The sequence below is a fragment of the Pseudorasbora parva genome, chromosome 1 (assembly GCF_024679245.1).
Source record: "Pseudorasbora parva isolate DD20220531a chromosome 1, ASM2467924v1, whole genome shotgun sequence".
NCBI classification, from domain to species: Eukaryota; Metazoa; Chordata; class Actinopteri; order Cypriniformes; family Gobionidae; genus Pseudorasbora; species Pseudorasbora parva.
The window spans coordinates 35148887-35176277 of record NC_090172.1 but is presented as its reverse complement, the minus strand read 5'-3'; the positions used below and the strand labels follow the sequence as shown (position 1 = coordinate 35176277).

At 37.8% G+C, this 27391-nt stretch overlaps 2 protein-coding genes across 2 annotated transcripts; one reads left to right on the top strand and one right to left on the bottom strand.

The window, feature by feature from the left end:
- Positions 1-26: 26 nt before the first annotated feature.
- shrprbck1r (sharpin and rbck1 related) lies at positions 27-18459 on the bottom strand. Its single transcript, XM_067438734.1, has 14 exons — positions 17792-18459; positions 16548-16722; positions 16330-16413; positions 15989-16130; positions 14956-15046; positions 14497-14824; positions 14204-14316; positions 13812-13985; positions 8361-8521; positions 8145-8256; positions 7111-7290; positions 4252-4350; positions 2210-2353; positions 27-2038 (listed from the first exon to the last, which is right to left on the bottom strand). The coding sequence occupies exons 1-14, from the start codon at positions 18059-18061 to the stop codon at positions 1958-1960; spliced, it is 2154 nt and encodes a 717-aa protein (XP_067294835.1). The 5' UTR covers positions 18062-18459; the 3' UTR covers positions 27-1957.
- Positions 18460-19005: 546 nt separating this feature from the next.
- Positions 19006-26742, top strand: maf1b (MAF1 homolog, negative regulator of RNA polymerase III b). Its single transcript, XM_067438747.1, has 8 exons — positions 19006-19494; positions 20049-20133; positions 24331-24462; positions 24546-24708; positions 25030-25151; positions 25275-25394; positions 25473-25568; positions 25778-26742. The coding sequence occupies exons 2-8, from the start codon at positions 20051-20053 to the stop codon at positions 25800-25802; spliced, it is 741 nt and encodes a 246-aa protein (XP_067294848.1). The 5' UTR covers positions 19006-19494; positions 20049-20050; the 3' UTR covers positions 25803-26742.
- Positions 26743-27391: the final 649 nt, after the last annotated feature.

Genomic DNA, 27391 nt, shown 5'->3' with positions numbered 1-27391 from the left:
GAAGAACAAATTTCAAAACAGTTGAATACAATGTAGGTTGGTAATATTTTTATTTTATTTCTCAAGAACCAAATATGAAGCATGTTAAATTAATCCAAATATGTAATGAGAATTTCTTAACAGTTTAAATATTGTAACTACAGGTGCTCAGTACTATAATCTGTAAGGCACTCTTTAAGACTTGCAACCCTGAGGTCAGATTATTCTACTGAATTAAAGTGTAAGATTTCTGCAGATGCAGGGACCTTTACAATTTCAGTCATTCGCTTTACTTCTGTGGTACATGCAGGTACTCGGACTTCATAGTGCACATATTTGAACATTAGTGAGGTTTCTAATCACTATCATGAAAAAGGATGCACCGGCCCCTCACTGAAGACTGTTCTGCAATTATACAAACACACTGCATAATTTCATTCTCAGTTACAATGTCCATGTAAATGCTTTGGGGGGAAAAATGTAAACCAAAATGATTTGATGTTATTTTTGTTGATGTTTCAGATAATGATTTTGACTCATGGAAACATTCTTGAAATGTTCATTTAGATGCATAAGTAAATGTTTTGGATGCTGACATTTTTTTCAGTGCATAGATTCAAAGCTTTGGAAGTGACATCAGTCCTTTGGCTTATATTAGACTTGTAAACTTCCCACACAAGCCTCAGGTCCCTGCTCTTGACCATTACTGCTACACAAATTAGCATAGCATTGTAACTTAACATTAAAACAATACTAAATAACTAGGCTACATATTAACTACATCCAACTTACAAACAAACTATCACATCTTAAAGAAGTACACTGAATTGTGTTAAACTTGACAGAATGTCCAACAAATGCACAAAATACAATGTTTTTTGGTTCGTAGGAAATGTGGAGGGAAAACACTGCACACAAATTATCCTAAATCACAAATCTACAACAACAGCAACATACATTACTTAAAATAATAATAATAATAATAATAATGTAACACTGCAAAACGACTGCTAATGTTAGTGGTTACATGACTTTTGTAACAAGACAAAACAGGCAAGAAAAGGCACTTTCAGTAAAACGTCTTAACAGTGTAGTATAGCTTTAAGATTAAGACAAGACACATACAAAAGTATTTGTGTAAGTGCATTGTAACGATTCCCTTGTTTTAATTTTCATCGGCAGCTTCAGATGGCTTTATTTTTGACCTCATGGGATCATTTGATCAGATTTGGTAAAAAAAAAGAAAGTAAAAGAAAGTAGTATTTCTTTTTTCCTCCCTTCAATTAACAGATTAAAAAAATGTTTAAACATCCTCATGTTGCATTGTTTGTATTTTATATTAATTTATTAACATATTTTTTCTTTATCACACAATGTTTATGATTTAGGTTATGAAGAACGTTTAATTACGTGTTGCTGTATCTGCCACCCATGTCACAGTTTTACATGACTGATTTACCAGTGATCTGTGAACTGAATCATTAAGAAGAACGGGTTCAAAAGATGAATTCCTTTCCAAACCACTAATTCAAGCACCCTTAAAGTAACCATTATGTCTTAAATAACTTTGAATAGATGAAGCGTGGTAACACTTGAACGTATTTGCCACCGATTCAAAATAAAATGCTTTCATAGTAGAGGTGATACAGTTAAGTGAATGTAAAGCTTTTCTGTGGATTTTTTAAATAATAAAAAAATATTAGAATGCTGACTGGACTGATACAGTAGTTGTCCAATAGGTGGAGTCAATTCCTCGTTTTCAAGTGGATTCTCCTCTGTGCCTTCATTTGATTCATGATTTAATCACATAAAATGCACCATTGAAACATTTGTTGTACAACAGACCTACACATTTCTATATTTCAGCATCAGAAAACTGAACTGAAAGCTTTAACAGAAAGCTCAAAAGTGTACGTCTATCATGATGTAATACACTTCGCTCTGTCTTACTCATACCTCCTGTCTGCTGCTCTTCCCTTTAGTGACAGTTTTGACATTTTGGGTGGCATCTCTGTTTGTTGACATTGCAGCGGCAGCCTCCACTCGTGTCTCCAGGACCCTGAAGTGAGAAAGACATCAATCTCTGTTTCCAACTATTTTTCATAATGATAACCAGCCACCCAGTTTTTAAAAATGAAACCTGCATTATACACTATGGCCTTTTCTTGCTCTTGTTTTCTGAGGGATGGTACCCAATAGAGGGAGAGAGTCTTATGAAAACAGCCCTTACTTTAGGCCCCCAGCGTGGTCCTCTGGTGACCCAACAGATCTCGGTGTGGCAGACGGTACAGCGGAGCCAATCGCAGCCCTCCTTCTTCTGCACAATGATGCCGCACTGAGGGCAGTGCATCGCCTCTCCAGAATTAACAAGAGTCTGTTCATGTGTGAGTGATGGGACAGAAGACAGTAGAGAGATGAACATTTAGCACTTTTTAACTACAATAATAGTTGGTTTAAAATGATGTAATTTGAAGAACAAGATAATGGGCATTTCTTAAAGTGTCCCTATTGTTTTTTTTCTGAATATATTCTCTTTCATGCAGTGTGTAATATAGATGTTTGTGAATGTAAATGTTCTGCAAAGTAGTAAAGTGCATGATAAATAAAGGTATTGATTCCTAAAAGAAAGAATCGACTCAGAACAGTCTAAATGAGTCGTTTTTAATACAATCTCCACCGCTGTCTAATAAAGCAGATTGTCTGTCATTCTTACTACCTTGAGTAAAGAAAAAGCATGGAGCAAGATTTGTTTTACAATGTTCCTTAAAGCTACACTGTGTAACTTTTTTTAGTTTATTCTTAGCTAAAAACACTTAGTTCTTTCAAAAATGTGCTCATTAATGTATATTTACTTCTTTTAAGTAATAAAGTATTATAAATAAAGTATAATAAAGTATTGCCGATCGCCATGTTGCCCCACCATTTAGTACATTAGCCAAAGAGGGACATACCCGTAAATTTAAGCTTCGCTTTTCGCGTTTTAACACTCAATGGCACTTATGAATGAGGTCGAACTGGAAGCCATGTTAATCTTGGACTAAATAGGCCACCGTAGGAGTTAAAACGAAATCTGAATTGAGAGGAACAGAAACTATTATTCACTGGATTGTCATATATCTTTACACAGCTAGATGGGGGAAAATATCACACAGTGTAGCTTTAATCGGAGTCGCGCTCGGATTGATATGGTAAAATCAAAGTCATCGTTACTGTCTTTACAGTGTGTGCAACTGATGAGGACTGAGAAAGTTGAGTTATGGTAATGGCCTTTTAGCTTCCAAATACCCTGTAAGAGGAAGACCAATCACAACAGACTGGACCATCTGGCCAATAGTGATTCCTTTTGAATTAATCTTTATGACTTGAGAACAACGGGTTGTCTCAGAGCGATTCGTTCATTTTGTGTTGACTGCACATGTGCAACATCTTATATGTTCTGTAGGAAACAGAATTGATTAGTTCACCTCTCGAGAAATTTGTTCATCAAGTCCCAGCCCCATAGACAAGGCTATGCAGTCACCGGAAACAGAAAATATTAGTTCAATATCAGTCTTTGGTCTGAGCAGGGTATGAGTCTCGTTCTTTTGTCACTTGACGTGACAGCCGTGTTGGATACAGAATTGAATTTGTTCACAACCTTCCTCACAAACAAGTGACATGGTTTTTTTTGTTTGAACATTTTTTAACTAGTATACACACTGGACACACTGGGTTAGTCAGAATGGATAGGCATAATAAATGTTTATTGCCCATATCTTCTGATGATTTTATAATAATAAATATATTATAACATGCAGTCAATAATACGACTGTAATGTTGCATATGTTGCGAGACACTGAACCGGTGCGGTCATGTGACAAAAGAACGAGACCGAGTCAGACCCGAAGACTCGAGATGAACTGTTTCTGTATTTATCCTATCGGAAATTGAATATAGGGCTGGGACTTAAACAAATTACTTAAACCCGAGACTCGAGAAGGGATCCGAACTTCCTACTATTACTGGCCAATCACAGTAGAGTAGGCTCTCAGAAAGGAGGGATTTAGAGAGACTAGTTCCTCTGATGAGTTGTTTGAGAAAATGTTGAAAAACGTGGTGATGTGCAAGGTATATTATGAGCAAACTAGTGTTTTTTTGACCTTTTATGCATGTAAACCTGTTGTAGGAGACCTCCAAAACAAAATAAGGCCTTAAAAATAGCATAATAAGGGCACTTTAACACTTCAAATTTGATATAAGAGAATGATCTGGATTAATATAGTATGTTTGACCTTCAGCAGGTCTCTTGTTCTTCGAGCTGCAGAGTCATTGATGGCACGAGCTGCTAGATCATCTTGATATTGCTTACAGTTCATGCCTTCATGAATAGCCTAATTGAAGGAAAAAACAATGCCAAAGTAATGTACCGTCTATTATAATGAGAACCTAGAGAGAAACAAAATCCTAGATGAGAATTGTATACACTCACCTAAAGCATTGTTAGGAACACCATACTAATACTGTGTTTGACCCCCTTCCGCCTTCAGAACTGCCTTAATTCTACGTGGCATTGATTCAACAAGGTGCTGAAAGCATTCTTTAGAAATGTTGGCCCATATTGATAGGATAGCATCTTGCAGTTGATGGAGATTTGTGTGATGCACATCCAGGGCACGAAGCTCCCGTTCCACCACATCCCAAAGATGCTCTATTTGGTTGAGATCTGGTGACTGTGGGGCCATTTTAGTACAGTGAACTCATTGTCATGTTCAAGAAACCAATTTGAAATGATTTGAGCTTTGTGACATGGTGCATTATCCTGATGGAAGTAGCCATCAGAGAATGGGTACATGCAAGGGATGGACATGGTCAGAAACAATGCTCAGGTAGGCCGTGGCATTTAAATGATGCCCAATTGGCACTAAGGGGCCTAAAGTGTGTCCAAAAAACATCCCCCACACCAATGCACCACCACCACCAGCCTGCACAATAGTAACACGGCATGATGGATCCATGTTCTCATTCTGTTTACGCCAAATTCTGACTCTACCATCTGAATGTCTCAACAGAAATCGAGACTCATCCGACCAGGCAACATTTTTCCAGTCTTCAACTGTCCAATTTTGGTGAGCTTGTGCAAATTGTAGCCTCTTTTTCCTATTTGTAGTGGAGATGAGTGCTACCCGGTGGGGTCTTCTGCTGTTGTAGCCCAATCGCCTCAAGGTTGTGCATGTTGTGGCTTCACAAATGCTTAAAGGACAACTCCGGCGAATTTTTAAGTTCATCTTGATCGTTATATCTTTGTGAGTACAGTCTATAGAAAAAAAAACTAATCAGATTGGTTCTTGCAACACGGAGCTATTACAGTTAATCCCCAGAGCCCCCCCTCAGCTAAAACGGCAGCTTTGGGGGCATAAACGTAAAGGGTGTCTTTGTGCCTCTTAACAGACACAAAATGCAATTAAAATGTCTGCCCAACATGAACAGGTCCCTCACACGACAACGAGATGTGTTTAGCCACTTAGCCATTGTTTAAATTCACCTGTTTTAGCCGGCTAGCTGTGTCTCGTGCTGAAGTCCCGTGGGAACTCAGCGGTAGCCGGAAAAAAAGGCAGATCCAGTTTGATCGTCGTTTGTGTAAAGCTTTATTATTTTATTACTGGACATCTTTCCTCAAGCCGAGTGTGCCCAAATGGAAGTATAAATAAAGTTTACATTACCTCCTCAGTGGCTGCACTGTGGCATTTTTCTTCAACCGGCCCGGCTGTGTAAGTTAGTCAAGTGTTCGCTGCAAAATTTCACAATTCGGAAAGGCACAAACGCGAACCATTTCTTCTTCACTCGTGAGCCCAATCAGATCATCACTCTAGTGATGTCCGGTTCACGAACGAATCGTTCTTTTTAACCGGTTCTTTTTAGTGAACCGGGCGAACCAGTTCACCAAATCGGACTGAATCGTTCTAAACGGTTCGTGTCTCAAATCAGCGCTGATCACACAAGTTACTTTAGTTTCTCACTTTCTGACATGAGTGACAGTCCCTCAGAATAGAAATAATAATGTCTTGAATTTTATGTTGTAACTCCAACCGTTCACTGAACTGAGTCATGTTTTTCTGAGAGAACCGATGAACTCACGAGCCGCTGATACGGAGCATGCACGAGGACAGAATCGAAAACAGTTTCTCTCGGACACGTTCAATACTGAGAACCGACGAGCCGATGAGACTCTTCATACACACAACGCTCTTCTCGACTGGAGTATTTGCCTTTTTTCCGGCTACAACAGAGTTCCCACGGGACTTCAGCGTGAGACACAGATAGCCGGCTAAAACAGGTATAATTATACCATGGCTAAGTGGCTAAACACATCTCGTTGTCGTGTGAGGGACCTGTTTATGTTGGACAGACATTTTAATTTCATTTTGTGTCTGTTAAGAGGCACAAAGACACCCTTTACGTTTATGCCCCCAAAGCTGCCGTTTTAGCTGAGGGGGACTCTGGGCATTAACTGTAATGACTCCGTGTTGCAAGCACCAATCCAGTTCGTTTTTTCCCCTATAGACTGTACTCATAAAGTTATAACGATCAAGATAAACTTAAAAATTCGCCGGAATTGTCCTTTAACTGCATACCTCGGTTGTAAACTTCTATCAGCTTCAATCAGTCGGCCCATTTTCCTCTGACCTCTAGCATCAACAAGGCATTTTCGCCCACAGGACTGCTGCATACCAGGTTTTTTTTGCATGCATGTTTTTCCCTTTCCACACCATTCTTTGTAAACCCTAGAAATGGTTGTGTGTGAAAATCCCAGTAACTAAGCAGATTGTGAAATACTCAGACCAGCCCGTCTGGCACAACAACCATGCCACGCTCAAAATTGCTTAAATCATCTTTCATTTCCATTCTGACATTCAGTTGGGAGTTTAGAAGAAATTGTCTTGACCAGGACCACACCAATAAATGCATTGAAGCAACTGCCATGTGATTGGTTGATTAGATAATTGCACTAATGAGAAATTGAACAGGTGTTCCTAATAATCCTTTAGGTGAGTGTGTGTGTATATATATATATATATATATATATATATATATATATATATATATATATATATATAATTATTTCAGTGTGCATATGACAAACAGTGTTTTACCTTGCAGAGCAGGCAGTTGTGTTTTTTGCACACTGGGCAGTTGAAAGTGTTGACAGTATCTTCATAAACACACCAGCCAGGACAGTCAGCAGTAGCACAGTGATAACTGCCCTCACATCGAGACTCTGCAACAGACAGACCCCTCTGCAACCAGCGCTCATAATCATCTACTGACACCAGCTGTGTGGGAGAGATAGAAATGCAAAGTATAAATTGGTTCGTTTACTTGTGTACTCAGAAGGGGTGTAAAACTATCTTTTTTAAATAAGTGTATTACAGCGCTACTATAGTTAACTAAAACTTTATGAAACCTTACTTTAAAACGTTAACTGAAATAAAATAAAATATACAAAAAACATACTTTACATATTTAACATTAAACTTTATGAAACTTATTTCAGCAAGTTGCCAAGGAAACATTAATGCACTAACTAACTAAAACTAACTAAAATATAATTAAAACATATAAAAATGACAAAACACAACAATAGATATATTACACAATACATACGTGATGAAAAGACTTTCTTTTCTATATAAATATCTAAAAAAAAAAATTGGAGGAGTAAATGGACTGATTACATCAAACCATTAATCAGACGTTTATTGATTTGGAAGAATGAAAGAATTTTTAAATTGAGGACTGATGGCATACATTGTAACCATCATAATATTAATGTTGATGTATTAATGTACAAATTAACTGGTAAAATTAACTGGTAAAATTAACTGGTAAAATTGTACCCTGTATAACTGGTAAAAAAGCTGTAAATAGTTTGTTGATACCAAAATCACATGGATTAATATATAGATGTGACTCAGGGATTTTTGACAGCAATGGTCATTTTAGTCAGTATTGCTCAAGGTCACCTATCAAAATTGTGCTCCAGCACCTCAGACAGTGTCAGAACAGCAGAGTGAGAGATCGACACGCACTTCTAATCTGTGTGTGTATCTAGCCAGGCATACCAGAGAGTAGTGCTGTTTTGTAGACAAAGTGGCAAATTAAAAGCAGAATAAATGAAAGTTCTCACAGCTCTGATTTCTCTTTCTTGCAAGATGCAGTCGCAGGCATAGGACTCGTCTCTGTATGGACATGCCACCTGAGGATCCTCTGACATCAGAATTACAGAGCGCAGACACTCTCTTCATATAGAGAAAAACAAGAGTTGTCTTAACTACTGCATGACAATACAGAACAGTAAATGTCACTATGTGTTTTACAGCAGCACACTCTCTCTCTTTCTCACTTGCAGAAGCAGTGGAGACACTCTCGGAGCAGGACTCCCTCGCCAGATTCAAGCTCCACATAGCAGATCCTGCACTCCACTCTCTCTGGGTTAGGCACCAGATCCTGTCCGTCCATCTGCACCAGACGTGCAAAGTTTTCCCTGCGCTCTGCTTCTCTGGCCTACAGACACAGAAAGAGCAGCTGTAAGAACTGAAGGAGCACACATGGATGGGCATCCATAGACAGACTTTGTGAGGAAAACAAATAGCACATGCTGTCAATCCTGACTGGAACTTGAAGAAAGGAACAGGGTCTAATCTCTACAAGCATCCTGATGGCATTAGTGCCTTGCGAAAGTATTCGGCCCCCTTGAACTTTGCAACCTTTTGCCACATTTCAGGCTTCAAACATAAAGATATAAAACTGTAATTTTTTTGTGAAGAATCAACAACAAGTGGGACACAATCATGAAGTGGAATGAAATTTATTGGATTTTTCCAACTTTTTTAACAAATCAAAAACTGAAAACTTACTTTTAGTGCAGCAAACTCTCTCCAGAGAGTTCAATGAGGATCTCTGAATGATCCAATGTTGACCTAAATGACTAATGATGATAAATAGAATCCACCTGTGTGTAATCAAGTCTCCGTATAAATGCACCTGCACTGTGATAGTCTCAGAGGTTCGTTTAAAGCGCAGAGAGCATCATGAAGAACAAGGAACACACCAGGCAGGTCCGAGATACTGTTTTAGAGAAGTTTAATGCCGGATTTGGATACAAAAGATTTCCCAAGCTTTAAACATCCCAAGGAGCACTGTGCAAGCGACAATATTGAAATGGAAGGAGTATCAGACCACTGCAAATCTACCAAGACCTGGCCGTCCCTCTAAACTTTCAGCTCATACAAGCAGAAGACTGATCAGAGATGCAGCCAAGGGGCCCATGATCACTCTGGATGAACTGCAGAGATCTACAGCTGAGGTGGGAGACTCTGTCCACAGGACAACAATCAGTCGTATACTGCACAAATCTGGCCTTTATGGAAGAGTAGCAAGAAGAAAGACATTTCTTAAAGATATCCATAAAAATTGTCATTTAAAGTTTGCCACAAGCCACCTGGGAGACACACCAAACGTGTGGAAGAAGGTGCTCTGGTCAGATGAAACCAAAATTACACTTTTTGGCAACAATGCAAAACGTTAAGTTTGGCGTAAAAGCAACACAGTTCATCACCCTGAACACACCATCCCCACTGTCAAACATGGTGGTGGCAGAATCATGGTTTGGGCCTGCTTTTCTTCAGCAGGGACAAGGAAGATGGTTAAAATTGATGGGAAGATGGATGGAGCCAAATACAGGACCATTCTGGAAGAAAACCTGATGGAGTCTGCAAAAGACCTGAGACTGGGACGGAGATTTGTCTTCCAACAAGACAATGATCCAAAACATAAAGCAAAATCTGCAATGGAATGGTTCAAAAATAAATATATCCAGGTGTTAGAATGGCCAAGTCAAAGTCCAGACCTGAATCCAATCGAGAATCTGTGGAAAGAACTGAAAATTGCTGTTCACAAACGCTCTCCATCCATCCAACCTCACTGAGCTCGAGCTGTGGTGCAAGGAGGAATGGGCAAAAATTTCAGTCTCTCGATGTGCAAAACTGATAGAGACATACCCCAAACGACTTACAGCAGCAAAAGGTGGCGCTACAAAGTATTAACTTAAGGGGATTGAATAATTTTTCAGTTTTTGATTTGTTAAAAAAGTTTGAAATATCCAATAAATTTCATTCCACTTCATGATTGTGTCCCACTTGTTGTTGATTCTTCACAAAAAAATACAGTTTTATATCTTTTTGTTTGAAGCCTGAAATGTGGCAAAAGGTCGCAAAGTTCAAGGGGGCCGAATACTTTCGCAAGGCACTGTATAATACACAAACACACACATGTACACATGCATACATTATATACACGTACACACACATATACACACACATATTCGTAACAATAAAGATAATATCAATATGAGCACCTTCATCTGAAGGTACGCCATTTTACAGTACATACATTTTTTTTTAAATATATATATTTTATAATGTAATATTACACATTACTATAATTAATTACTACAAGAGCTATATGTAATTACAAGCAGCTGCATTAAAAAGTGCATGTGGCTAACTAGAATAACTATTATTTACGTAAATACATGAACACTGTTTAATAACATTATAGCCAAATTATATGCACTTGTAATTGATAAAATATAAATATAAAAAATATATATAAAGTTTGTTATTAAATATACCATGAATGCAATCCCTAACCTTACTTTTATACTGATCAACCACACTACAGAAGTAACACAAGACTCTAAACATACCGGAATTGTATATAGAAAAAAATGTAACATCCAGACGTGAATGGTATGTACCTATTAAAAGACCTTTATTTGAGTTTTTCACATAGTTTGTTTGCATAGCCATCTGTCTTTCTTTAATTTAAAGGCTATTTTACATGACTAAACGTGAAATAATTAAGCCCACAGTCATACAGACAAACAAGTTATGCTACATTGCAGCCCTAACTCAACCAATGAAGACATGTCTGCCTCTGGCTCTTTCTCTTTCACACTAGTAAGGCCTACTCATTTAGCAGATGTGTTTTATCCATAACGCATTAACTGTCAATACTCAGATGAAATTGGGGATAATTACTGAATGTTTTCTCACTATATATTTTTGTCATCTAAATAAATATAAGTATACTTAACAGCATGAGCAAAAAACAACATTTTCACAAAGTTATTTTTTTATGTTTAAGTGCAAAATTCTGTAGCAGAAAACACTTGTCAGATGTTTTCATAGCATGCATGCATTTACACAGTCAAAGGTTTTTGCAACACTGTTCTATGGCACAGGTTTAACATGTCAGATGCTGTTTACATAGGCTCAGATTTACCTAACTATTTTGCTTCTCTTCTTCATTTTATGTGTTTTAAATTAGATGTAAAATGCATGTCTTGTGTGAACAGTTGCGATCTTGAAGTGACATAGGATACGTTACTTGGAGTTGGTAAGCAAAAGTTGGTGTTAGATGTTCAGCAAACAAAAAAAGTGAATTTTTGGATGACCCATCACAGAACTCATTCAGCACCAAAACAATTATGGTGGAACCGTTAAAAAAGGTTTCTCTAAGTTTATAGATCTATAATATCTGAACTGAAAACATTTCCATTTTAAAATTCCAAGACTAGAAAATGATTCAGTTCTTGGATGTATGAGTATGTCACACTATTTTACAAGAAACTGTCAAACAATAATAGGCTGCGCTAGAGCTGTGCAGTCATTTCCTATCTACTTACAAAGATATACAATAGATCATCTGATGCTTGAGACGTCTGCCTATTAAAAGAGTCTGTACATGAAAAAAGCTGTAAACCTTATTTTAGTTGAGACAGTTCAACTATGAGGGGGGCATCTTATTAGACCAAGTGAAGTAACAGCATCATACGTATATTTGCCATAATATTATAAAAATGACTACCTGTATGACTGCAACATGGATTCATTGCAGTGTTTAATTACAAAGATGTTTTTAAAATGGGTCAAAATGCTTAGCTTTAGCAAGTGGTCTGAAAAGGCGCCATTTGAATAGATGAGCTTGCAGTATTCATTAGCAGTAAACTGTTCAGGCATATACAGGTTGTGCAGTATTCTAGAAGATGTTGGTGCAGAGGTTGCATTTGCAGTATGGGTTTGCCTGGTGTGTAAGTTGAGCACTGTGTGGGTGTGTGTGTGTGTGTGTCAGTAGTCCTGGTCGAGGTTTTGCAGTAGTGAGTTGTTGCCCCTCAGCTCCTCTCTTCTCCCTTTCTCCTTAAAAAGAAATAGAGACAAAAGAGAAGAGATTCAGACTGAGGAGTCAATCAGAGCTCACAAACCCTAAGAGATCAGTAAAAATAGCTCTGAATAATGATTAACCGATATGGGTTTTTCAATGACTTATGACAATTTCTAAAGGTCGCAGATGGGCAGCACAAAAATATTTATAATATAATAAAAATAAAACATCTGAAGGATAACAAATTAAAAAATTAAACAAACACTTAAACACGGCATGAAATGAAAATTCACTCATTCTATTTTGTAGATGAATGTTATAGATCTCCATTAGTGAACTATTCATACATGCAGGGCCGTAACCCTAATAGGCATTGAGGGGGACAAGTCCCACCCAAAAATTGGAAATGGCCAAATTCTCCCACCCCTCTATTTTTGCCATTTCTTAATGCTGCTCTCCATTACACACCGCTCTTTTTGTTGTTATTATGGCAGACAGTTAGTAAAAAAAAAGTAAAATTTTTAGGCTGGTCTGCCTCATTGATCTAATAATAGCACTTGTCAATCTTAAAATGATGACCAATCAGATCAAAGTAGGCGGGGCTTAATGTTGAGCCTCTCTGAAGATGAGTGTGAATTCCAAAGCTTTTAGTTTTTACAGTGAAAGAGTGTGCGCGTGGTAAGATACAGGTAGCTTAAAAATATCATATTTTACAACTGTTTTATGATAGATAAGTTTAACAACTCACAGTAACATATAGCGATGCAAACTACTCAATTTTTTTAATGTAATTTCACCATTTTGAATTGAAAATATGCAATCATTTAAAGGATGTTATTCTAATTTAATGTGATGACAAGAAATTTTTTTACTAATACTAACATACTAACAAGAGTGAATGTGTGCATATTTTTAAATAAAATATTATTTGCAAATTGTTTAAATTGATTATTTCACAACAATAAAAGCATTTCTTATTTTCTTTCAATAAAAAACAACAACTTTGGTCCCCCTCGATGTTCAATAAATGGTTACAGCCCTTTATCCATGTATGGTTTGTTTTCAACCGCGTAATTTTTTTTTCAAAATATAACTTTGATAACTTCTTCAATCATTTAGTCCACATAAACCCTGACCCTACAAACGTTCATCTGCATCCATTTTACAACCATTGCACTTGGATCTACATTGTAATATGAAAGATCTCTCGTTACTTCTGTCTCATTGTGACTTTAATGAAATTCACTACAAAATTATGAAAACAGAAAATATTTATCAATTCACTAGGATATCTGTACATTTTGACACAACACTGATATTCTTGTACTCACCAAAATATTAATATTTCATTTATATGAATACAAAAAAAATGACTATGCTGACATGAGGATTTTGTCCTAAACCTGGGAGTGAGTGAGGATGTAAAATGGTGGGTGTGCATGAGCTGTATAAGCTAACAGCAAAATAAAGATCTCATCTGACCTCACTGATTTCCACAATCATCAAAACAGCAGAATACGCCAGTGGAAGCAGGCAAAAATATTGTGAAAAATGTGCTCATGCTTTTCTCAATTTCAACTACTATCAGCTCTGAGTCTGGGCAATTATGTGGGTATTTTGCAAACCTCACCTGTTGGTACTGTCTTATTGCTTCTTTTTCCTGCTGAATACGTCGTAGCTCCAGAGCATCTGGTCTGTAGTTGCCAGGAACAGTGTAGCCTTCAGGTCTGTCTGCGCTACACATTTCACAGCCAGGACGTGTTGGTTTATTAATATATGTACAGGTTGGGCAGGCCCATCCCAGCTACATACCCACAAAAACAATGATTCAAATAAGCACCATAATCTTGTCATACAAGTACATCTATGCATTTATAAAATAAATGCTGTTTTAATTATATGTATTTTCTGTTCATTTATTTCACATAGTTGTTTTACATATCATTAAAGGCCCAATAGTATAAAATGTCTGTGCTTTATCTTGTAGTTCTGTGTGTTTATATCATTTTGAACAGCATGTACCTGTGTGCTTGTTCTGTTGGGCGCCAGGGCTTCATTCAACTGCGGCAGTTCAAGGTTGATCAGGTCACGGATATCACTCAAACCCAACCTCTCTGTCCCTCCTGCACTGTTGCCTGAGAGTTATACACCAAAATTGAATATTGTGCAAGACCTCAATGGCAGAACTATTGAGATTCCCATTTATAAACTTATAAATGTATTAACAAAAATTGTTCTGTGTGTAAATGCAAGTTATGACTTTGATTGGTGGGCTTTTGTGGTCACTATGTTTATTAGTGTCTGCTCATACACACTCAGAGTATTATGGCTGCTATGAAGTCTTGTAGGCAGGGTGCTGTATGGCCTTGAAGCTGGGTTTAGTGCTGCTGGCCCATTGGTTACCCCTTCTTGGAGGGGCTGATTAGACATTGGCACCAAAGCTGGCATGAGTAAAGCACTTTCCTGATCTTGTTGGTACAGCCCTCGACTGAGTCGAGCCTGACGGGCAGAAATAAGATAAAGGAATGCAGTGTCACCATCTCGATGAACTCCATAAGATGCCAGAGAGCGATGATCAGAGCACAAAGACTGGCCGATGACCCAGCGTTGCACACGTGGATGAAAACCATAGTCTGTGAAGACCTTAGAGGGAGAAAAAAAACTGTGTGTGATTAACAAAGCTAAATGGTAACTAAAGTAATTCTGAGATTCTAAAAATGGCATTGAAATTTTTTTGATGAATGTTTATTTGGCTAATGTTAATCAGCACCAACCTGCTGTTTGAGAGCACCAATTGTGGAGTGGGGGAAGACATTCACTGTGACACAACACGAAGAGGATGCATCCTCTACCACCACAGCAAGGCTGCATGATAAACCAATGCATCAGCTGAGATCAGAATGGCTTGGAAACATAATGTGTGTACATGTAGAAATGTGTGTGTTTGAGTGGTTGGATGGATTACCAAATTAATTGGTGTAAATTAAAGGGATAGTTCACCTAAAAATGAAAATTGCGATTACTCACCATCATGCCATTCCAAACCTTTGTGAGTTTTTTTCTTCTTCTGCGGAACATAAAAGAAGATATTTTGAGAAGCATCTAAGTATTTATGTCTCTTTTTCAAAATATCTTCTTTTGTGTTCTACAGAAGAAAGTAAATCACAGTCAACAGGTTTAGAAAGACATGAGGGGGATTTTCATTTTTGCCCAAAAGATCCCTTTAAATATTACTGATAAAATACAAAAAAAAAAAAAGATTTATGAAACACACTCAAACTGTGTCCCAACCAGGCGCAATTTAACAAGATTTCAGCAACAAGAAATGTATCCGTCTATGGAATGATGTGACGCTCTAATTACAAAATTCAGCAAATCTTTTTTTGTCTGCTCTCAATGTGATGCTTTACCAGAAAGAATGCTTTAAGAACTTGGAGTATTTGACATCTAGTTTTCAATTCAAAACTCTCCTCACCCACTTTGTTGTTTTTTATGCCTCTATTCAGATAGGACAGTCAAGAGTGGGGACACGAAGTAAAGTGGGAGAGGGCGGTCTCAGAAAGGACCTCAATCTGGGAATCAAACTTGGGTCACCCAAAGACCAACCACTGTGGATCAGGGCTACTATCACAGAAAACAAGTGCCTGACAAAATGTAATGCCACTTTTCACTACAGCAGCTGGACAGAAGCACTGATTAACATTCAACAAAAACATTTTTTTTTATCATTTGCCGCTTTGCATCTGGTTAGGACACTGTTAAACTGATTTTAAAAAATGGGTCAATGTCTGTAAACATGTATTTTACCTTATTTCAGTGTCAGTGTAATTATTTTTAGAGGGTTGAATGTTTAGGGCAGCTCTCTGTTTAGCTAAAGATGATGCACAGACAGTTGCCGCCCGAACATCACCTGCTTCTATTGCGCTAACCAGCTCCGCACATATCTCCTCTAGAGAGAAAAAAATAAATGGAGAAAATGAGTAAGGGCAAAAATGAGAAAGTTGGATGGGAAAAAAGTGGGATAGAGGGTAGAATCGGAAATGGAAGCAGTTGTCAACATAATAGACAATTAAAACATTGTTTATTGTTTGGCAGCAGGGTCAAGCTGATCGTGAGCAGAAAATTAAAACAAGAAAACAAATGACTACCTGTATGTGGCATGGGTGCATTGCTCTGTGAATCCAGAGGCTGGGGAGGTAGCTTTGCTTCTTCAGTGGAGAAACTAATCGCCACTGAAATAATGAGCAAGAGACATGGTGGTTTATAGGCACAGAGCCAACAGTAGGCATTATATGAAACTAAAGAAAATGAATAAATGAACAAAATTGACAATAAATAGTTGGAAGAAAGCAGAAGGAAGGCAAACCTCTATGTGCTTCACGGAGTGATGACATCACTACAGTGGCCCACTCCTGTGCTTCCTGCTCACAGCGGAAGTTGAAAGTGATACGATCATGTGGGGGTGTTGCCAAACTCAGTTCATGGCACTGTGGGGACTTGACTTCATAGCGAACAGCCTTGAGGTCAAACTCAGCAATGGACTGAATGATAATAAAGAGAGCCACAAAATATAATGGACTTGTTTTACTTTAACAAAACTCAGTTTGACTACTGAAATTATATGTTGTTTAGCAAATCACTGATGAGAATGAAAGATTTCAAAACCTTATTAATTATTTTTGGGATCTCTGAGACCCTGGGTATAAAATGTAATGTCCATATGCTCTGATTTTCTGTAACGTTACTTGTAGTTTGTAAAATGTAGCAGTACACTACTCCAAAATGTATATTGGCAGTGACCCCAAATAATACAATCCTGGATTAGGATAACAATCACATTTTTGAAAGAGCATTGTTGTAAAACAGAGAGATAAAGAATTAAACATTGCATAACAACATTTGAATGGAAATGTTAGGTTTAAAATGGGTTTTTATTATTTTATATTAGTCCCTGGGTATAAAATGTAATGTCCATATGCTCTGATTTTCTGTAACATTACTTGTAGTTTGTAAAATGTAGCAGTACACTACTCCAGAATGTATATTGGCAGTGACCCCAAATAATACAATCCTGGATTAGGATAACAATCACATTTTTGAAAGAGCATTGTTGTAAAACAGAGATAAAGAATTAAACATTGCATTACAACATTTGAATGGAAATGTTAGGTTTAAATGGGTTTTTATTATTTTATATTAATAGTCTCTGGAACCCGAAAGTCCAGAAACAGAAATAACAGAAACACATGAGGGGCAGTTTCACTTTCTTTTCCTACTTACAGCAAATTAAGTTTAGTATTTATGTGTGAACTAACTAACTAACCACGCTAGGTAGCATGAAGTGTGTGACGTTTATTTATGACTCAGTCACAACTCTCAGTAAACTAACAGATTTAGGGGGTGGAGGGTGGATTTCAACAACAAAGACTAGCAAAACAACATGTGATTCACTCGTGTAGCTACCACTATATCAGCCAGAGGGCAAGCTCTACGACGGCGCAGATATTTCTGGAATAAAAATACTACCATTTGCATTTCTCTAAACTTTTAACCCGTGTTCAAACAAAGCACAGCAGACTGAGACTTCAGGCAAGTTCGACATTTCCTCACCACACTGCGTCCAGCCGCTGTTCCGCTGATGTCCCGTAACGCAAGGCGGAATTCCCCTGCTTTCCCCGGGTCCATGCTCAGCTGAAGACGGAGAGATTCGTCTCCGGCGCCAGGGAGACAAAGTGGTCGTATACCCGAGTGGCATACTGACACCTTCACCGACATCAAAACGGTGCTACAGGCCGACTGCGAGGCCTCATGGCCGAGATGAGACGATGAGGACTGGGCCGGCGGAGCTGTGTGAGTCCACCCGCCTGAGCTCAGCGACATGCCGCCGCCGACTGACGGATTCAGGCGGGGATGGATCGTGTTGACACCCCAGTACCAGCCGGGTTTTGTATGCTAATATGATGCTAGGAGATATCCTATAAATCTCTGATCCGGACACTCACACAGAAGTAGCGGCCTTGTCATCTTTGTTTTAGTTTCAGATGGAGGGCAGTCCAGCGTCACAGCAGGAAGAAACGCGGCTCAAGCAGAGACAGACATTTTACTCTATGAGAGACGCTGCGCTGCGCCTCCTGTTGAAAACATTCAAACACACTGCTTTCTCATCTAGGGGATATCCCAATTTTCCATGTCAAGCTGAAATTTCATCTCATGAAACAACTGTAATGCAACTGTGGTGATTACATAGTTGCAAAAAAATACTGCTACGGTCCTGGTTTATTGGCTATCATGATCTTGCATAATTATAAATTATAAATAAATATAATATATAATACGTACGTACAAATGGTAAATATGTGTTCTTGTAATTGGTCTATTACGTAATCTACAAAAGTTACATTAATTTATTTAGTTACAAATATAATCAAATGTGCGTTCATATTTTTGAATTTATTTTATTCATTTTGATAATCTGAGAAAATGTTAAGTATTTTTTGAAACCCTGTTACAATAAATAATTGTAGACCAGACCTTCTCAAAACATCTATCTTTGCATACAACAAAATAAACAAGGTCTAAATATTCTCTTTTATTCCTTTTTAGCGTTTAACTTTTATCGCTCGACATAAAAAATACACACTTTACAAAGAAATCAGAAAAGGCCAGTCGCTCTTTAAATTAAATGACAATTTCGCCAATAGAATGACTATTTAGTTGACAGACTAAATAGCCAATAGAAGTGCCCATATTTTACAAACACCGAAGTGGGTGTGGTCATTATCAACGGAAATGTTTCAGACTGCTAAGAGGCGTGGCTTTGTACACTGTTTTCGGATATAGAGGCTGTCGTAGATGTTTTCAATATTTTTACGGACATAACGCCGGAATCCGAACGCATAATCGTTAACAATAGGTTACAAGTGGTAATTTAAGTATCGCTTGATCAAGTCGCGTCATTTGAATCGACGCGTATCTCGTTTTCAGAAGATACATTTGTTCTAGGTCAAATAGGGGGATGCTGCTGCAGTTGCTGTCTTTGAGCTCGATACAATCGCCGATTTTTATGTTGCGTTTGATCGAAATAAGCTTTGCGATAAGAGAAAACGCCTGCAGAATATGTCAATCTCGACCGAGTCATTTTCAAATATATTAAATTTTCACTGTGCAACGTTTTTTTATTGCTGCCCGCACCGCGCGTAGACGCCAGAGCATTTTAGCTTGCATTGTGTTTTGAGTTGGGACAACTGTGAACCGATCCCACTGTTCTTTTCACCCAGATTTTTTAATCGGAAAGTGGCAGTTTAACAGAAAAGGTAGGCAGTTGATGTTTCTTTATGTAAACAATAGAATGCATGTATTGCCTAAACCATTTTGCTCTTTCATTCTGTTAGCTACTATTTTGTCAGTAAAACCCCCCTCCCATCCCCCCACACACTTTAATATTGTGTTTGTTTGATTTTACCCAATACGGCCAGGTCGATTTATAAAGTAGGAAGTGGGTTTTGGGGCGGAGGGGGTGATAGCCTACTAGTCAGATGGGGTTGTCTTTGTTTTAGTTAATAAATAATCAGCAATTTAATATAAATGTTTTTTGTTGTTTAATGTTCATATAGACTACATGTTGTGAATGTATCCATATGTAAATTTGATTTTACATAACGCAAACGGGAGTCTGTGAACTTTGTATGTAAATAAGCAACACTAGACGCATCGAGCTGTTTCAACTTGGCCATCTCCATGGCAGTTTCATTTGAATGTGATACTACTAGTTGCAAACATAAATTATTTGGATTGTAACAGGTTATTCACAAACAATGACATACAAATACTTGGTTTCTGTTAAGTGTGCGTGTGTTCTGTTTTACAGCTATGAAGCTTTTAGAGAATTCCCATTTTGAAGCGTTGGGCTCCCAGCTATGTGTTGAAACAGGAGACGCTCGCATCCTTGGCAGGTATGAACTAGAGATCTTGAGCGCTTCTATTTTCTTCAGACTTATTATAAGTCCAAGAATTGTAATTTTTTTAAAACCAGGAAATATTAGGGGGAAGTGCATTGCAGGCTTCGTAAAGTCAGAGGGAGAGAGAGCGAGAGAAAAAGAAGATTACAGTTTTTACTCCCCCTCATGTCATTCCAAACTCATCAGAAGTTTGTTTTTGTTTGGATCTCAAGTAAGGATATTATACATCAAACCTGAGAGTTCTGTCCCTCAACTGAAAGTCCATTCACCAAAACTTTGACTCTTAAAAAATGTTCATAAGAGATCATAACAAGGACATCATTTATATGTATAAATGATTATTTAATCTGTTCATAAAGCAATCTTGTCTCTTCAGAAGACTTTATAGATGATTATACAGCAGATTAAACTGCTCGATTCTTGGATTACATTTACAATCTCATAATGAACTCTTTAAATCATTTTGGTGGAGACTGGACTGTCAGATTGACTGAAATCATATAAGTTTGAAACAACATAAAGGTGAGTAAATAAAGACTTTTTTGGTGAACTTTTTTTTTAATTTTTAATAACTTGTCTTCTGAGGAAGATTTTGAGTCCTATTGCTGCAAACAAAATAATAAGAATCCATAGACAGCATCACAAACAACTGGAAAAGTCATAGACATTCATTGGTCAAAAACAAACAGATTTAGATTTAATGTCATGTGTTTTAGGTTTAATTTATTGTAATTTTCTGTTCTGCTGAACATCCTGTCACACATAAAACGCATGCTTTCGCTCTTCCTGTGGTTATTGTAGTGTCAAAAAAGCAGCATGTGCATCAGTGTTCTTTTCTGAAAACATTAGCGTTTGGGCTCGGTGCAGGAAACTGCATCTGGTAACACACTGTGCAGAAGAATGTAAATTGCAGAACTATTACTGCAGTACTTAGCTCACCACATCAAAAAAACTGCATCATTTTAGCCACTGTGTCTCTTTATATTCCAGTTGTTTTAAAAGTTTAAACAACTTCAAATCATCACAGTCATTCACAGTTAGGGATACTTAAACAATTTTATTAGAATTTTTAATATTGGAATCTCTTTCTTGGTATGCTATTTTGTGTTTGGTTTACAACTGGAAATGTATTCTCATTGGCCCTCATTTATCAATCTTGCGTAGAAATGGGCGTATATGTTGGCGTAAGATTATGCTTACACTCCTCTCACTGCCTGATTTATGAAGCTGTGCCCACCTCTGCAATCCAGGTGTACTCAATACTTGCCCTTGATAAATGCAGCGGCTGAAAACGATCGTCATTAGAATAACGCGCCCTTACATATTTAATTCTGCCTCCCCCACGCCCTCATTTTACGCCATGGACACACGGAAGACGGCAAAAAAGCAAAACTTCTCCGACGTGGAGATCGAGACCATTGCTGCGTCTATATACTTTTGAGTGTGTAGCAGAAAAGTATGCACGCTTCGGAACATACTACTTCGCCATCTTTAACGGACTCTGTCGCTTAGTTACGTGCATCCTGTCACCGTTTAACTGCCCTGTCGGTCATCGCCAGATTCGTCACAGTTCAAATCCTCTACATTCAGTTTAATCTCCTACCGTATCGGAGAGAAATGTAGCCGCACATTGATCTGCCATGTGTGTGTCTTTAATGCAGAAACTCTCCTCATGTGTTTGCAGTTTAAATATAATGATGCATTTAATAGTTAATGGCCAAACGTGTCATTACAAAAGTTCACAATGCTGCTGCAGGTGAAATATAATGTGGACAACACTGAATAAATATATTTTTGTCAGGTTAAATACTCTATATAAATATAGATGGTCACTCAAACCCCTTTATCTAAACTTCTCTACTTAACTGTCGGACTCGCACATCCGCCATGTTTGTAGTTGTCTTAACACTTTTTATCTGTGTTTGTAGTTCTAATCGAATATTTGTCCAACTTGCAAAGGGTTGTGGGCAATTTCAGGCGTTAAGCGTGTGCGTCGAACTGTACTTCGAATTCGGACCGGAAATGCTAAACCATCCGAGTATGTTTGGAATACTCTTTTCAACATACTATGATTTGGGACATACTAATTCTATTTAGTATGGATAGTATGTGAATTGGGACGCAGGGCATGGCCCTGTCCCAAATGGCACCCTAAACCCTCATGGTCTTCCTCTGATTCCGCACTTTCACAACGTAATGCCGCTTTGACTGCCGGGTAGAAGTCCTCTGTGTAGCTCGCAAACTTGCGGGCTCAGCTGAAGTGCGCATCGAGGGCGCATAGCAGCCGCAAAGGGGGCGCTCACGAGCACCCTTCTTTAAGCTTAAATGACGAATGGGACACACTATGGTCTTATGGACTTAACGGACACGCGCACGCAATGGCCATTGTAAGTCCACAAGACCGAAAGTGCACATGAAGTGTGCCATTTGGGACAGGGCCCATCACCAGGTGGAAAAAAACTAAATAGTTTTATTTGGGAGTTTAAAGAGAGCGCCAGGGATTAAAGGCACCTACAAAAACAAAATATGGACCCAAATTACGAGTACTGTTAATAGTGTGGGGTTTGAGAAGCGCACTCCAGCAGTTTAAATAGCTGTTTGGATGAGAAATTACCATCACAATGCATTATTTTACAGCACATGTTTTGAAACAATTAGCATTTAATTTCATATTAAGTCACATGTATTGGGGTGTTATATCACAATAGTGATGATGATGTGATGTGGAGTAACATTCATTCACAATAATAATCGCATGACATTTTGTAAGATTCTTCTTCTTATTATTATGATTTTTATTATTAATGTTATTGTTATTTAGAAGAAGAATGTCGTTATTTATTTTATTATTATTATTTAAAAGAAGAATGACATTTGTATTATTTTGCCGAGTCCGTGTGCAAGTGCTGGGCCTAACCCTGAAACGTCAGGTAAAGCGCACAGGCTCGCAACTGGAGGAATACATATGCCTACAAATTAAATGCTTTGGTAAAGTCACACAAATTAAACTTTGAAGTCCATGCTGCACAAAAATAAAAACTGAAGTTTATAATTACTATGTTATTGTTGTTGTTTTTTTTACAGTGGGTCATAATATAGCATATCTTTGTCAGTGCGTTTGTGGTGTTAGGAATTGTTTTTCTGCACATTTTTGCAATAACTCAAAAACGTGCAAACACCACCTCCTGAGCTGGCGTAGGATTTGAGCGTGCCATATGCCAACGTCCATATTGATAAATCTCAAAGTCACTGTGGCTTTGGGTGTACGCTGGGAATTTGGTGTACGCACTTTTGATAAATGAGGGCCATTGTCTTTGTCAAGGTGTTATGTAAGTACAAGGGGGTCCGTTACCAAGATGGTGATATACACCAAGACGCGATTGTTGTTGCTGTGACGCAGATTGTAGTGTCCTCTAACACATACCAGTGAGGTTATTTAGGGATGCATGTAAACACAGCTGAGTTTCATATGAGCTGCCAGCTTCTTTGGCATTTAATCGTGTTACTGGATTAGCGAAGAGTACAGTACAGAGAGATCAAATGTGGCATCCCTGAACACAGATGTCAATATCAGTATGTAATAGTGCTCACAACGGCTTAGTCAAGTACATATACCCCATGCATTTGCCTTTGCACCATCTCTATTTTCCGAAGGGTCACCATCAGTATCTTGTTACAGCCCTAATTTCAAACTGTCTTGTGTTTCTCTCCTCAAACTGATCTTTACACAAGCAGCCACATACACTCATTTACAGTTTGTGACAGTTCAACCTTTGTTCTCCTTTGTTTGCTTTTAATCTTCTACTGATTTGTGGAGCTTCAACACTGCTTGAATTGAGCTGGCTACAGTGTGCCGAATCATATGACTCTCCTCTGTGTCCTGCTACAGCCTTTGCCCTTCACCTATAAATAAGCATGTCTGTGGAGTGTTACTGGGATGGTCTCTCTTGCATAAGCCAGAAAGATAAACATGTACGATATTCCCATGCCCTCCCCCCTTAGCTTTACATGTGTAACATTTTAGCTGAGCCTAAAAATATAGGTTTGAAAAAGCCCAGCAAGCAAGGTCAGAATGATTGCAATAATTTTACTGCAATACAAAAATATGTTTATAATATCTTCTTTAAAGTTAATATTATATCTGGCAAACAATCAAATCACTTTTTTCCTTTTCTCTTTTTCTACCTGTAGGATCGAGAGTTACTCGTGTAAGATGGCTGGTGATGACAAGCACATGTTTAAGCAGTTCTGTCAGGAGGGCGAGCCACACATACTAGAAGCTCTGTCACCCCCTCAGTCCAGCAGTGCTCCGAGCCCCAACCTGTAAGCTTTAGCAACACACAGCCATAAGCTACATCAGCTATTGTGGTTGCACTTCACTATCTCTCTCATATGCTTTCTTTTAGATTGGGTAAGAGTGGGGAAGATGGAGAGAACCCACTAAGTGATAAGTGTTGCAGAAAGACTTTGTTCTACCTTATCACCACCCTGAACGAGTCATTTCGGCCTGATTATGACTTCAGTGCTGCCCGTGCCCATGAGTTCAGCCGAGAACCCAGCGCTAACTGGGTTAGTATGACTGGTTTCCATTGTATCATGATAACATATCTGCTTGGGTAAAGAATAGAAGTGCTGTATCCTTTCACTTGTTATATGATACTATATATTGGGTACAAAGGTTAAAAGAAAGTTCCCATAAACCAAAAGCCTTTTTTTTTTACAATGTGATAATAAAACTGGATTAATTTTAATCTATTAATTATCAATTTGGTCGAAATTTCTGAAACTAGGTTTTTTTTTAAATGTTTTTTAAAATGTTTTTTTTGTTTTGGTCTAGCTCTGTTTAAATGTTTGATTGTGTTTCTTAACACTATTGTTTGTGTCCTCCAGGTGGCTGACTCCGTTAACAGCAGCCTTTATTCTGCTGTAGGGGAGCAGTTTAACTCTTTAGGCCCAGAACTATGGAATGCCATTGACCAAGAGATAAACCTGCACAGCTGTGACATCTATAGGTGTGGGAAGAACAAATAAATTAATATTCCCCTGCCCTCAGTTGCAGAGGTGATTTTTTTTTAATAACCTTTAAATGTGTTCTGTACATCTATTTTAATAAGTTGTTGCTATTTTGTTTGTAGCTACAACCCAGACCTTGATTCTGACCCCTTCGGTGAGGAAGGCAGCCTGTGGTCCTTCAACTACCTCTTTTACAACAAGAAACTTAAACGGATTGTATTCTTCACCTGTCGCTCAGTCAGGTCAGTAATCACTTGCTGTATGTTATAGAAAAGTAATTTTACTACTCAATTTATTTTTTAACATCTACTTCTGTCCAGTGTCCTCAGTAGTTATGGTTGCAGTGGCTTTGACAATGAGTTGGACATGGAGCTGGATGATGATGAAGAGGAAGTGGACAGCTTCATGGAAGACAGGTGAGGTCATTTTTATGAAGACATCTTCATAAACCACGTAATCCATAAGGGCTCACAATAATTTGTACATCAGAAATGATTTGCAGGACCAATTACAAGTAAGCAAGTTAGTATGTCCCTGTGTGCTTAGTCAAGGTTGTACTTGTAGTTCATCGAACAATTGTTTGCCGTAGTCTTTTAAAATATCGCTCTTTTGCTCTGTGTTACAGGATACCCCGAGCTCTGTGTGTCTAAAGCTTCCTCAGGGATGACAACCTGAGCTTCAGCCAAAGGGCATCACCGATAACTTTGCACCCACTTTCTTCTTACTTTTTTGAGGACAAAACTTTTAAAACTTTATTTTCTGTGGAATTTCTTAAATGTGTGTGCTGAATTTGTACTTGTTCATTGTGGACTATGAGGGGAATTTCCACCTCCCTCCCATTTGCCCTCTAAAGAAGATCACAGACTGTGGCCGAGAGGAATTCCAGGAGACAAGGTTTGACATGGACTCATTTAGGCTTTGGTGAGGCTGAGCCAGTAAAAAACACTGGAAACCAGCTCTTCCAGGAATGAAAATAAGTTTCATTTAAACACCAGCATTTTGACTGTGTGAATAGGATGTGTGATATTCTTTTGAAAACACTTTGGAATACAAAGACTGCACAAGCACATTTTCTGATTCATTGGTTGTCCTACTGTTTTCGTAATTTGCTGTTGTCTGCCTATATGAAAGCTTTTTTGTGTGTGTTTTTAGCAGATAAGTTTATCCAAAGCAACTAACGGGTTGTTTTATTTGCCTGATATCTTTATATAAGACTAAACCATAAAGCTGTTTTCCCCTTTTTTAAAATGTAATTATCTGAAATTCATCTATTTTATTATACACTGCACTGCTCTTTTTATTATTATTATTAAATGTGTGCAGGTTTCACTTTTTGTTGCTGCCATGCTTTTGACTTTCTGTGCTGGCTTAATTTTGGCGGGTTGAAAGGTAAACATTACAAACCAAATATTGTTAAGTCTTTCAAGGCTGATGTATTTGAATCTGTTCATGTTTTCATAATGCTTCATTTCAAAATAACAGCACAGACATGGAAAGAAAAATGTGAATGGAATCTGTCTCTTGTAGCCATTTAGTTTTAAGAATGATTTAGCCTGTGACAATAAAATTATAGTTTTGTGTTGTTTGATAGCTGAACTCTTCTTCTTTATGACCATTCCTGGATTGATATTGATGTCAAAAAGCAACTCCTAACTATCATTAAGCCTTATTGAACTATTTTAAAGGCAATTTAAGAAGTAATGCTTGATTTGAATAGGGAGCAGAGGCCGAAAGGAGATGGGAGTATTTTGAATTTCTACTCAAGTTAAATTTTTAAGGATATACTTTATCAGTGTTTTTCTTTAGGAAACTTTTACTTCACTCCATTCCAAAGCAAACATTATGTGATACTTTTACTGCACTACATTTCATAAATAAAAGTTGTTGTTTTCTTGCTGTACTCAAGTAAAACTGAATACTACAGTTTTAAAGTATAAATTATATTCAATATGAAATGTATTGCTGTAAAAAGTACAATATTAGGTTTTGGAATGTTGTGAAGTAAATATTTTCCAAAGAAGAACACTGATAAAGTACATCTAATTGGAAAAACAAAATTACTTGGAAAGTAAAAAAAAATACTTCAATACTGTCTGCCTCCTGTAGGGAGGAATCAAAACAAATGTTTCAAACTCTTCCAAAATATTTTATACATATTGCTTAAACACATATTACAATGTTATTTTAAATTTTGAAAACTAAAATCAAAAGGCATCAGTGTGTAGCTGAGACAGCTGCT

What these genes read in the sequence shown, in the direction of transcription:
- shrprbck1r (XM_067438734.1), bottom strand. Translation starts at nt 18,061, where the DNA reads ATGTCGCTGAGCTCAGGCGGGTGGACTCACACAGCTCCGCCGGCCCAG. An exon ending in TGCACCCATGCCACATACAG is followed by an intron (nt 16,131 to 16,329) that starts GTAGTCATTTGT and finishes TTTTCTCTCTAG; the next exon opens with AGGAGATATGTGCGGAGCTG. An exon ending in CCAACAGAACAAGCACACAG is followed by an intron (nt 13,986 to 14,203) that starts GTACATGCTGTT and finishes GTGGGTATGTAG; the next exon opens with CTGGGATGGGCCTGCCCAAC.
- maf1b (XM_067438747.1), top strand. Translation starts at nt 20,051, where the DNA reads ATGAAGCTTTTAGAGAATTCCCATTTTGAAGCGTTGGGCTCCCAGCTA. An exon ending in AGTGCTCCGAGCCCCAACCT is followed by an intron (nt 24,463 to 24,545) that starts GTAAGCTTTAGC and finishes GCTTTCTTTTAG; the next exon opens with ATTGGGTAAGAGTGGGGAAG. An exon ending in CACAGCTGTGACATCTATAG is followed by an intron (nt 25,152 to 25,274) that starts GTGTGGGAAGAA and finishes TTTTGTTTGTAG; the next exon opens with CTACAACCCAGACCTTGATT.